The sequence below is a fragment of the Pelecanus crispus genome, chromosome 14 (genome assembly GCF_030463565.1).
Source record: "Pelecanus crispus isolate bPelCri1 chromosome 14, bPelCri1.pri, whole genome shotgun sequence".
Classification (NCBI taxonomy): Eukaryota; Metazoa; Chordata; class Aves; order Pelecaniformes; family Pelecanidae; genus Pelecanus; species Pelecanus crispus.
In genome coordinates, this window is record NC_134656.1 from 17174758 (window position 1) to 17188553 (window position 13796).

Here is a 13796-nt window from a genome sequence, read left to right on the forward strand (position 1 = left end):
CTCTCAGTTACACTGATGTGAACCACGTTATTGATGCTGATGGCATTACTTCAGATGTACACCAATGTAACCGAGAGCAAATTATGGGTCACTGTATATAAACAGCTCTAGCTAAAAGTATAACAAAGACTGTATTGTGCTATGCACAGCAGAGCCAATAAACGAATTCAAAAGACACCTAGATGTGTTCCTGGAAAAAAAGGGGGCAGAGGTCTAAGTGGTCTGGTGGGAAAACAGGAAAGTGAGATTAAGATAAATTAAAACAGGTTTGGCACATGGGGCTTGACAGCCCCTCCTATTCTTATCTCTTCTGCAGCTTTTAGAACATGTATGGTTATAAAACGAATTGTTATTTTGCACTGAAAAAAACCTTACTCATTTCAGAAGCAGAATGCCACCACAACACACAAGACTAATGCTGTTCAAATGAGCCTGCAACAATTTCCATGTATTTGAATAAAGCCCGATGGCTCTTTCTAAGACAGCATGCGATTTGCACCCAGAAGTATTATTGCGGGGTTCTTGGAGGAGGGGAGCAGGGAAGGGGTGTTGGGTTTTTTTGGGTGTTTGGGTTTTTGGGTTTGGGGTTTTTTTGGGTGTCATTTTTTTTTTAACCTCATATCTATTGTCCAATTATCAGCTGAAATCCCGTGCCAGGGAACTCGAGCATCTACAAGTCCTTCAGATCAACTCTGCAGCTTCATCTAAGGGTATTAAATGCACTTAAACTTATTAAAACTGCTTTTATATACACACAGTTACTAAAACACAATACTCAGGTCAGTAAGGTTAATATTCAGGTTGCTAAAGAACTCTGTTAGGAAGAGAAATAGCAGCAATTTCTAGTACCGACCGAATTCCCCGTACGACCCGATTCGGCAGCTGCCAGGCTGCACAGTATAAATCTATTCACTGCAAGCCACAAGGTGGAGATCTCTGGCAAAGTAGGATCGAAAGGAAGTCTTTTACCCAGCCTAATGTTACTATTAACACTTTGAGCCATTGCATCAAGCCAATTTTTCTGTTTGTTTTTAAAGTTTGATAGAAATGTCACTAGTGGAAAAATTAAGTAAAGAGCGCTGGTTAGCCACAGAACTGGACACACCTGGCTGCAAACCCACCAAAAGAAACTGACTTCATTAGTACTAGGGACAGCAGAGTAAAATTTATATCTGAAATATGCCTGCACCAGTAGAATTTGCTGAGGCCACAGGCTCTCCGTGTGTTTTTACAGCTGTGTCAAGTTTTGGTTTCTGACTCTTGCCGACATTCAGGAGTGCTGAAGGAGCTCAGGCTAACAGGTCCCAAAACTTTGTAGCTGAGATTTAGATCTCAGCAATTTTAACAACCAGGTTTTGAAATAATACAAACTCCATTTGGAGTTGGAGCTGATGTAAATTAGTAGTTAAAATGCCTTACATTCTATCACTTTCGGCTCCAATGAACTTGTGTATTTAAGAGCAGATGGCATATTTTAATAAACCATCAATATCGATTCAGGAATACAGTATCCATTTTCTGCATCAAGTGTTGGAATTGCTGCTAGATATGGAAACGAGTCGAAGAACTGCAGCTTCGTCTGTCAACAAGTTAAACTAATTGCATCCAACCAGCAATTTCATACAGGTGCTATATTATACCACAATACAGAAACATACCAATCAGAGCTAAATATTGACCTTTGATACCCTGCATGAGAGAAAAAGCAGGGAATGGAATTCCCTAACCTCCTAGGAGCTATGCAGATGATAACTTAGTGCTCTAAAACTATTCAGCAAAGTTTCTTTTCACTTAACTCACTTCTGAGAAAGGCTCAGATTCTGAAGTTTGAAAGCATCAACAGAGGAACATTAATGTCATCTTTCTCTCTACTATTCTTATCTTGATATGCTTAACTATCTTCTTTTGGAGGTAGAATATATACTGATCGCCGGACTAAATTACTTGAAAATAAATAGCTGTTACACATATTCCTCAATCAGCTCACAAACCCTTTTGTCATTACCTCAGCTTCATTTTAAAAGAACCATTAGGGACAAATACATCAAGATTAATAAGTAGAACCTAACGCCTCGGGTTATTGCCCTTTACTTATTTATCACTTAAAACTCCTTGCAATTGCTAAAGCTGAGATGTGAGAAAGTTCAACCAGGGTACATCCATCTGAAGGGAAGTAAGTGAAGAGGAGTGAACAAGCATGGAAGGAACAGGAACTGCCCGTGCAGGGGCACGGGTGAAGTGGTATATTAACCTAGGATCACTGGCACCAAGGAAGGAAAATAAAGCAACGATAAGGAGCAAGGGAACAGCTAATCTCTTCAAGCATCAATGCATAAATTATTTTCATCTAATGTACAATAAGTCATACCAGAAGAGACTAAAAAGGTCTTTCATCTTGACAAAATAATGACTGAAAGATTAGGAATAATTAAAAGATGAAAGAAAAAAAAAATCCCTAAAAGATTATGAAAGCCCTATGCCTTCACAAACACTGTGGGGAAGAGAACAGTCCTAATTTCCAAGTTTACAATCTAGGAGAGCTCACTATGCTTTCTTACACACCCTTAGTGCCTGGTCTAGTTAGCTGTTACCTCAAGAGTTCACGTTCTCTCACAAGGAGTCTCATTAAAATCAATGGGCCTCTGTGCAGCTAAACTATATTAAATATACACACAGATGTAACTGTTTTTGAGATCAAGCCTTTAAATGTGTACATACTTCATTTAAGCATCAGCTATTGCCACATAAAAGCTATGTTAACACTAGGTTACAGTCAAAAGTATATTATAGGAATCGTATCATTACAAACTAAGCATGCTCATTATTACATTGCATGATCATTATTACAAACAAAGATTGCAAAATGTAAATTCAAGGATAAACTGAAAAGATGCCTAACTTGCCAAGGCAGAGAATGAACGGCATTCAAACAACTTAAGATCTCCTTACAGTTTCATCATACAGCAACCATACCATTATAATATGCATGTATTAACATTTGAGGCTCCAGGTTGGATGAAAATATAAGGACACTGGTGGGTTTTCTTTACACCTTGGGGAATTTGGGGGAGCAATGGAATAGTTTAGTTTGCAGAAATGGAAACCCTGTGCTTCCCTTTACAAAGAACTGACTGTAAGCACTATCATTTTTTCCTTTTAAGTTTACTTAAAAAAAAAATCTTGATACAGGTCTAACTTACACCATGCTTCACTTTTAAGTTCTGCATGCTTCTACGGGTAGCAAACAGCTAGCTTTGCTTCTCTTTGCTGTTTGCTGCTGCTTCAAATCCTGCAAGGAAAACTACAAGATGGTATTTGAGGTTAGTTCATATAAGGCAAAAGTAGGGTCAAAAGGAACAGAGAAGTAATTTTCTGTTCCAAAGCAGCATTCTCTCTGCGCACAGATGGAATCAAAAGATCCCTGAAGAGATTTTCAGGGGCTTTGGGAGGTGGGGTGTTTGGCTGAAGTGGTTTTTTGGTCGTTTTTTTTTTTTTTTTTTCCTCTTTTCAAGAACAGCCTTAAATTTACACCTGGAACAAAGACCTGAGCTGTCTCCAGTTCCTGCAGAAAGCAGAATCAACTACTGATATGATATGGAAGGCACTGGATAAGGACAAAAATGCATAAGCTATTTCATTCAATCTTTTTCTCTGGTACTATCATCTAATTCGTCTAGGCTCACTCACACTGCCTTATAGCATCTGACCAGGATAAGTGGAGATTCCCATATTGGAATCTACGTAAGCCCATTAATGTGGCAAGAAATTCTAAGATGCCTGAATTTAGATTTAATCCAAAAGAAGATTAAGAGCATGACTTGTCTTTAAAAGCAAGCTGTAACATAGTAAAGCTACAAAATTCCCAACAACTAGGTAAAAAAAAGCATAGCTGATGGAATAACTGAAGTTACACCAGCATCAACACTTTCTAAAACCCCGTACAAAATAAAGGATCAGAGAGAAACTTCTTGAATTACTAATGTGGTCACATACCAAATCCTAACTCACTGGTTAATTCCCTTGTTTGTCACCAATAGGAATACCCTAGCAGCCTCTCCCTTGGTTATTTGGCTGACAACTAAAACTTGACAATATGCCATTATTGCTACATGGAAACTGTCACTTCTCTAACAGTCTAGCTTGCTTTCATCACAGACAAACCTCTATTTAATCACTGAACAATTCTTTTCTTTTTCCACAACGCAGGAGATCTTCCCCAGCCCTATTCTCCCACTAGAAGTGCCCTGAACGTAGGCATCCTCACCCGTATCGGGTCTCCTGTCACCACTGTGATGCTGAGGTTATGAAAACTATCTCCTGCTCCACTGCTTCTGCACTGCCTTCTCTGAAGACTATCACCAGCACAAGGCTGGAGAAATGCAGTTACAGACTTTAAGGCCAGAAATGACCATTACAACTAACTAGCATAACCTTACTCAGAATAGGCTAAAAAGATCCAACCTTGTTCCTCCTTCAGGCTTGCAAATGAACTATCCTTGGAGCTACTCGCTCCTTACAACGCTTCTTTTGTGATAAAGACTAGGTATACTAAGAATCCAAATTGAAAAATAAACTAATGACTGGTTATAGTCATGTACAGGAACTTAACACAAGACCCTTGTCCCTTAACTTACCTTTTACTCACCATCCTAGATACAGAGAAAAGGCAAAGCTCTGCTGGAATTACTTAAGTTGCAGTTACACATTTGGCACCAGTCATGTTTCTCCCTACCTCAGCTGCTTATTCCTATCCACAAATGCCCATTCTGCTATAGCAGCATCTGTTTCTGCAACCACACAGCAAAACACATGGAAAATCAATTGCTTTCAGACAAATCAGTATCTTCATCCAGGCCACGGTGCAGTTTCAGAAACAAGGTCAGTGGCGCAATACAACAGGCAGTACGGCTGTGGGAATGAATGGTCAGGAGTAAGGGCTATGTATACCAGCTTAAGCTAATAAAGAAACAAACAAGCAGCTACAGGTTGATTCTTAGGCATTCTTTTAAGATATGCAAAGTTACAAAAGCATTGAAAGATGCGACTCATCAAGATTATCAACACCAAAGGTGACTTACCCCCATCACCTTACCACGCTGTTCGACATCCTCCCACATGCAGTGAACTATATAGCGACACATGTATTTTCCTGTGCGACCCTCCTGCTTCATTCGTACCAGACACATCCTGCAAGAAGACGAACACCAAATTCATAGCTTCCAGCTTTTCTTCAAACGTAAAGAGTGAATTACATATATTTCAGGTCATTTAAGATTCTCCTTACAGTATTTGTGGTTTTGTGATCAGGAAAAAACACACACACAGATTTTTTTTTTTTTTTAAATTAACTATCACAAACTTTTCTATTCTGTATTCAAGAGCTGTATCTGCTGGATTTTGGCCAATCCAGCTATGGAAGAGTGACAGCGGACTCTATTTTGGCTGACAGTACTGTAATCTAGTTAAAACAGTACTGCAACCTAAATTCCTCAGCCTTAAGAACATATCACCCTTTGGAGCAGGAACAAATGGCTTGTCTAATCCTAGGCTACAAGCCAGCTGTAATTCAGCTTGGTATACTAAAGTGCTATAAGCGTCCGAACTAGCCAAGCTGTGAAAGCTTAAGCAAGTTACAGACTTCACCCAAATTCACATTAGCAATGTCCTAAATTATTTCAGCTACAGGGGTCTTTGGATATACGTCCAACCACCTGGCAAAACCCCTACACGCAGTACATGCTAGAAGAACTCACAAGTTTGTAAGTGCATTGTGGGATCTTAATGAGAATACCAGGTTGACTTGTTTTACTTTTTTTTTTTTAAGCATTAAAGCCACTTGAATTTAATTGTTGCTGTTCTGTCTAAAAAATAAATCATCAGACCAAAAATTTTATTTTGCCTCTTTTACAACATCTGTAAACAGCATGAACTGAAATACAGGCTAATCCCTCACTAAGCGAAGAGACCAGTCCCACCACCGGCGCCACCTTCTCTACCTCACTGATCAGCTCTGCTCCTGTGTTTCGAGTCAGAAGTGCCTGTCCAGGATTGAGTGAGCTACTGTAGACAAGGTGATGCTCAAACACTGGAGCTGAAAGAAGTCACTGCTTTGCACAGAGACATGCTACAGGTGGGAAACTGCTCGCAGGGAATTCTTCTCACAGCTTATGTAAAAGCAACAGGGCAGAGCTGCTGGAGGCCACTCTGAAGCAGCTGCATACTAACAGCAGTGAATGTGCCCCAAGAGTTGAAAAGTAAAAATGATGTTTTTGTTTTTTATCTGTTCATTTCTTCAGTGGACATAAGATCTGTGCCTCCCTCCAGGCATTAGAAGTATTTGGTGATCTATGAATGCCAGCTCAACAGGGAGAATGACAAACATTTCAAGCTTGTCTGTTGAGCTGACCTGTAAAAGGACAGATGCTGATCTTAGAATCATAGACTCGTTTAGGTTGGAAAAGACCTTCAAGATCATCCAGTCCAACCATTGACCTACACTACCAAGTCTACTCTAAGCCAATCAAGGGTAGACTAGACTAAACCATGTCCCAAAGTGCCACCTCTGCCCGTTTTTTGAACACAACGGGTTCATCTTTATGATGGGTCCATCTTTATGATGGATTCTATCTTGTCTACTGATTAGTAAAGGAAAGATATGTTTTAACCTGCAAAGGAAGCAAAACTTATTGCCAGCAATGAGTCGCAGAGACAAAACAAACTGAAGGTAACAAAAACTGCATTAGTCCTATATTCTTTTTTCCTGATTAGAACCATACATTTAAGTCCCATACAAGGGCCATTCAACTGAGACACCAAAATTGAAAGAAGAAAAGCCCGTGGACCAGAATCTGATTTCTAGATGGAGACCTGAAAATGACGCTGGCCATACAAGAGACAGCTCGGGCTCCAACACAAGCCAGGTGGAATGAGGTCAGACGACTGGAGAGAGGGGCTGAGGCACGACGAGAGCGATGATGAGCGGGCGGAGTGGCTGAGAGAATCTGGGTAGGGGGTGGGTAGAGGAGGGTAAAGGCAGCAGCCAGCGAAGGGAACGTTGGCAAGACTGCGGCAATTTCTGTCTCAGGAAACAGAACTGTGTAAGGATTCCCAAGGTTTATATTGTGGCAGTGACAACTCTGTATCTGTCCAACAGCACCACTGTCGCAGCAAACAAATGCAATTAAGACTGTATCAAGAAATGAATCCTCATCTCGCTCACAGAAAGAGGACAAAGCTTTCTGCTAAAAGAGTGGTCCAGAACTCAGAGAACAGTTGTCCTGTTACCAGTCCTTCCACAAAACAAATGCACAAAGAGCTTAAAACTTTTGCATCTAATTCCCACCAGTTTTAAAACCTTTGTTCCTCTTGTGCATTTACATAATTGAGCTGCATGAAAAACTTAATTAGTAAGAGTTACTGTATACCAAATTTTTACCCACTCTTAACGAGTCAGAGAGAAAAAGACTCAGTTTAAAAGACTAATTTTGGGCTAAGAAAAGCATTTTTATACTTCTCTTGCTGAACACGTAAGCTCGGGGCGGGGGGGAAGAGTGGCTTGGCAAGAAAACCTCCTCCCAAGCATAAATACTGGTTCCTATCCAGTCTGCCTTCAGTGGTGGTGACGCAGGAGGAGAGAGCAGCGCACAGACCAACAGCTAACAATTGGTCACTGATGAGCAGGACTGGAGCGGTGTTCAGAGTAAAACCTGCTACCCACGAAGCCTAAAAGGCAGCTCTGTGTTTGGATGCATAGTGCTGTCACAGAGCTGCTCTGCAGCACCACGAGTGAGATCATGGAATTTTGCAGTTTATTTGAAAATTCGGTAGTTTGTTACTACACCTGCCGTCTGAGGTTTAAAAGACACAGACTCTTTAAAGACTATAAACCTTCTAACTAGATCAACACAGCGTGAAACATTTTATCGTTTCACTACAGAATCTGTTCCGTAGTTTAGTCAAATACTGACTCATCTTCGTCAAAGCAAAATTATTCCAAACTATCTTTAGAAAGCTGTCAACCTGACACTGGTTGGGTTGGATAATTTATGCTATTTAAGTTACGCAGAGAGATTATGTTAGAAGAAAATTGTATGAAAGGATGCCTGAAAAGGAACACCTCTAACTCGACGCATCTTAGATGAGATGCGGCAGTTTCCCACAACAGCCTCAGCTACAGCAGCCTCTGTCAGAATTCCCAGAGTGCCGACACACGCCTGAACACCAGAAGCGGCAGCTGACACCGCCCTGGCGACCGCTGCGAGGCGGCTCGGGGCCGTGCAGTCAAGGTGCGGTGATGCATCGCATGCCTGAGGGCAAAGCCCACTTGGAGCTTCCCGCTATCCCCTGCCTGGCCGCTGTTTCTGGGGCTACGTTGTACTTGTTCAGAGAAATTACTCTGGCTTAACGGAAGTATCAGCAGCAATTCTGGAAGGCTTCATCCCGTTTAACCCACTCACAAATGGCCAGCACCTTGGGGGCCAGGAGAAGGAAGCTCCTGAATCGACTTTGTCATCAGCTATACGTTGTGACGCACACTTCTATGAATAATGGTTAACGAGCAGAATTCTGAACTCTTCCTGATTAGCTTTACATGTTACCCCGTGCCCCAGCCCAGCAAGTTCACCAACTACTGTATTTACAGCCGGGTACAGGCATTTGCTGGGGCACAAGCTAATAGAACCGAGCTTGGCTGTGCAGTCTTCCTTTCCCCTGGTGCCTTTGCTTAGGCCATGCAGCTCATTCCCTCACGTTAAGGCAGGATCAACCAAATGCCTAAGACATTCCACATAAACTTGTTCTTAAAACCTCTCCCAAGAAAGACTCCGATGTAATTTAAACCCCTTTCTCCCTGCCCTCTCTATCATGAAACACAGAGCGTTTATTCCCCTTCTGAAGCAGCACTTTTCAAAATGGTGTGGTATCCTCAGTCTTGTCTATGAAAATCTGAGAAATCTTTTCCTGCAGGAACTGTTTTCTACATACTTGGTGGTTCTTGTTCTCCTCTGGACTCTCTCAGGCTGATCAACACTTTCTCAAGTGCAGATTTCTTTACGAAAAACAACGCTCAGATGAATTCTTGCGACAGATCTTTGAGTCTTTCAGAACAGGAATCGTAGCACCACTCTATTTTGATCCTAAATACTTTAGAGATGTCACCATACTTGGTGCGGTGAAAATATGAAGGGAGCTCTAGGTATCCACATGATACACCCTGCACCAAGACATTTCTTAGTACGGCCACCAACGTAATCTCTTTGGCAGTTTCATAACAGCTATAACAGCTGTGGACACAACCAAGGCTCCATTTAGACTGCCACTGCATGGGAAAAGGCAAACCCAGCAGTGGAGATGAACAGCTTGAGATTTTCTAAAAGGTGTGGACTTCTACACATACAGAAAGAGTCCTCCTAACATCAAAGGTGTGAAGTAACAGCAACGTCCTGTAAAAACATGTCATTCAGGAAAGAATATTGATAGGTTGATTTTCTAAAGTGTAATTTTAGCACTGCATTGGAAGGCACTGGAGTGTATCTAAAGGAACATTATCTTGAAAGAAGTTAGTAAAAGTAGAGGCTAAACACAAGAGCCTGAATTTCCCCGCTTTCTGACTGGAGGTGAGTAGGAAAACTGTTCACAGACAAGAAGAAACAAGAGCCAGAGATTCAAACAGAGGACCCACCAGAATCTGTAACACAAGAACATATGCTCTGACAAGCTCCTTAAGTCTATAAAAGGTGGGATGCAGAAAGCCCAGAAACACAGTTGACTAGAACGTGATTGGCAATGACAACAGCAAGAAAGGAGGGGGGGTTTACTGACCTAGGAAAAATTCTCATCTTCTCCAGCTCCAGAAGACACTCTAAATCAGCTGAAACTAAAACTCTGAAGAGGAGGGAAGCAGCAAGTACACCAGAAAGTGACTAGACTGCATCGCAAGGGGGAACAGGAACACTTTAACAGACGGTGATCGGAATCCACATGGTCAGGTTGTTGGCCACCAGATGAAGAAGCTTTCTAGTCTCTAGCTTTCTTCCTCTAGCAGGAAAGACAGAGGTATTGGAGCCTTCAGACAGGGGTAGGATGTCGTTCCCCTTGCCAGAGCTAGCAGAATCAATAAGGTTCTGCTCCCACCTTACTGAGGTCAAACTGATTAAAGAAAGAGAATCACAGAGAACATAGCAATAAACCTGACTGTGAAAGCAAAATTATGTCATGGCAGGATCCTGGTCACCATGCTAATCACAAGCAAAGCCTGCAGCATTTCCCAGTGACCCGGTAGTGAGCAGGCCTATCACAGGTTTCTCTGTATCCTAGAGTATCAAACTGGATCTCTCATTTGTGGTCCAGAACGACAGCGCTCCTTAGGTCAAGCTGCCAGGAACATGGAGGAGCCAGGCACACAAACCCTGAAAAAATTAAGCTTTAGTGCTAACCTCCACACTGGAATTTTCATTGCTGTCATACGAAGTAGAGGGATTTGGTTCCTTCCTGCTCGTGTAGTACATCGCTGTCAACCTGTCCACCATATCCTAAACATAAGAGTACTTGAATTTCCCTCATTAAATGTCTCCTTAACATCACCACTCAAAGCACGGCAACTCTTGGTCTTCTCCAATGTAGCTTTGATCTCAGAATTTTTGTTGTCTATCCCATACCAGTTTCATCTCTATCATAGTCCCCTTGTTTATTTTTATGCCTGCCATGAAAGATTATGTATCTTGAATTTGATGCTGTGTATCAGAGTACATCTTCCCCTCAATGTGAAATCAAGATGATGTGAAAAAGTGTGTTCTTTGCAGATTCTTGTTACCGCTCTTTGTCCTTCCCCAGATACTTACAAACAGTTTGGTTTTGAACATTTATTGCAGTAGTTTTCCAAATATCTGTATGAATGATTAGCTTATCAATTTTTTAAAGCCTTTTTTCCACAGGGAACAGTAAGAAATAAACAAACTGCAAATCTCAAGGGTCTTCCTTACTTGATTCTACCGATTTCATCAACTGATTATAATTTCAATGGTTGAGCTAATTTATTCATTCTTTACTGAAAGGAGCTGCCCCATCTTTTAATATATTGAGGAGACAGGAAATTAAAAGGAGGGAAGGGGGGAAAAAAAGGAGGCAAGGAAATAAGGGGCCTATGCTTAAGTGCAGCTATTTCAGTACAAACTTCCTTTCAGCCTTTGGATAGCTGAACGTAAGTCTATAGACTTCAGTTTCCTGAAAGATCTGGCACTTAACAAAAATTACTGTACTCCCTTGTGCATCCCTCTGACCTTTACAAGTATGTAATGCTAGATGAAAACCTGATTTTTTTGGCTACTATTTTCACAAATGAAAAAAGGAAAAAACTTAACTTTTAAGGTGTTAAGTATTTTTACATGTAGCCAAGCTGGCATTCACCAACCTGCATGTATGTTTCAGAGGTGCAAGAATAAATGCCAACGCTATAATTTGTTAAATGCTTCTGACAAGCACCAACTTCAATCACCACAAATTCTCCCAATTTAAACCACTTCTACATAAATTTAAACTTTTCCTAAAACACCCAAGTAAGATTTTTCCACATAGGCTGAGCAAGGCTTTTAGAAAACTCGTGGCAAAGATCATTCCACTACTAAGGAATTTAGAGATGTAAAAGATGTTAGCTTCTCTATGGACTTTTTGTTCTTTAGTAGAAAACGGCTAAAATTCAGTAATTAGTAAACTGAATATAACCACTGTTATCAATAACCACAGAGTCTACTTTTACTCACGTTAAGGCACATATCACTATTTCCTGAAAATATTATATTACTATGTAACTTTTCACTTACCAGACATGAAGCTGGGCTACCAGAAACCATGAATTCAAAGTATCAGGCATTTGGCACCCTTGATGGGAGGAGGAAAAAAAAACACAAAACCAAAACTAAGTATTAATATGAATTTCATCACGTTTTGCACCTAACAGAATTCAGTATACCAAAGTCTAAATACATTTTCATAATTTAATTTCTGGCCCTACGCAGTACATACATATCAGAAGGAAACATAATTTACTGTCACACTTGCGCTTAAACTCTAGAACATGCAGCCACAGGATGCTGTAGATTCCAAAAGATTTCATGTGTTTAGAACTCACTTAGATAACATTTCGGGGGAGGGGGCAGCAGAATTCCAAAATGGAGAATTAGACAAACATGTGGCTTCTAGCTCAGGAAGTCCCAAAGCAGTAGAAAATAACAGGGAAGTACCAATAGGTGCTTTGCTCCATTCTCACCCTCTTCCTTCAACATGTGCTCTTGCCTCCTGCCAGGGACAGGATACTGTGCTAGCTGGGTCTTCGCTCCCAACTCTGCTGTTCTGATTTACTACACGGCTGTACAACCCACAGCACTCTGAGCGTACCTCACCTCTAGGCATTCTACATTAGGACTAAAACCACCAACCAACCACACAAACAATTTCTCTTCCCAGATTTAGCTCTACTCCGATAGCCACTGGGTTTCCCAGAGATGGTTTGTCCATATGCATGTTCACACTACGGATCTGCACGTGCCATTAGGATGTGAGGCTGGAGATTTAGGCTATGTGGCACAGAAACCATATTCCTCTTCCTCATGCTTGAAAAGCATGGGCACATTAAGTCCTTCAGTTCCTGTCAATCTTAAACCTTCCTCCTAGGAAGTCACCTCTGCATCTGTTTCCTGGAGAAGTTTTTAAGAGGAGTACCTAATGAGAAGGATCTGACACAGTCACCTTGGCCTACCCAGCACTTGGTCTTGTCTTCTGGACTGTTCAAACCCAGCTGTAAGAAGGCCAGAGAGTATTCAGAAATGGACTCTCCAGTCAGATGTACCCCAAGGAAATCAACCTTGTCTTCTCTGTGTTGAATATATTCCTTCCTGACTCCTATACCTCTTGGCTCTCAAGTATTACTGAGGAGATTCACCTGGATCATGAAGCAATACTTTTCACAGCCTCTTGCTTTTTATATGCCAACTATGGTCAGGCAACCACCAGAAGAACCAAGCAAATCATCACTATTCCTCCCTCCCCAGAGAGATGACTCCATCAGTGCCTAGGAGGTGCCAAGCTTCAGCACCAGTGCCCATACATCACCTATGCCACCTCTGAGACAGTATAAAGACACTAACAGTCTATGTTTGGAGATTAAACACAAGTTTCCCTCACCCTTCTCCACTTTTGGCTCTCTCATTCCTATTAGAAATAGTTCATGTGCCTAGAAATGACTACTTTGACCTAAAGGCATGCCAAGGCGTCTCTAACCAGGGCAAGAGTACACAATGCTTGCATTAATCAAACCGTTTCATTAAATGAAGGTTCCACAGGCAAGATTCAGAGTAAAATACTTAGTTCAACAGACAGAGGTTTCTGAAGTAGAAGTTACCATGTATCAGTCTCCCACCACAGAAATCACTCTTCAGTGGAAAGCAAAACTCACAACTATACTACTGGAAATACGGAAAGTTTTTAAAGACCTATTCAGTACCCAGGAGTGAAGAATTTTTTTCTCTAACTTTCCAAGTGTTGCACTTCTATTTTTGTAATTCATTTAACTTCTAAATTAGGACTGTCTACATCATAAATTTAAAGGAGGGATGGTTCCTTTAAAGCAACAGGCTTGCCCTCAGATATCAGCTTTTTAAAAAGAACGCAATTCTAAAATTTGGGGGTTTGGAACACCTTATTCTGGGAAACTAACTGGGGAGAAAGATCCATCCTATAATTAAACAGAAAATATTCCTTTCAGAATACAGTTAGATACAGAAAAAATGTCTGATGGTCAAGCT

General features: G+C 41.1%; 1 protein-coding gene across 1 annotated transcript in view; it reads right to left on the reverse strand.

The window, feature by feature from the left end:
- UQCC1 (ubiquinol-cytochrome c reductase complex assembly factor 1) overlaps positions 1–13796 on the reverse strand; it is a 47613-nt gene that overhangs the window by 19792 nt on the left and 14025 nt on the right. Inside the window, exons 6-7 of the mRNA XM_075721147.1 lie at positions 11817–11874; positions 5079–5187 (exon numbers count right to left, since the gene is read on the reverse strand). Coding sequence (XP_075577262.1) covers positions 5079–5187; positions 11817–11874 — 167 coding nt within the window. The remainder of the gene's footprint in view (positions 1–5078; positions 5188–11816; positions 11875–13796) is intronic.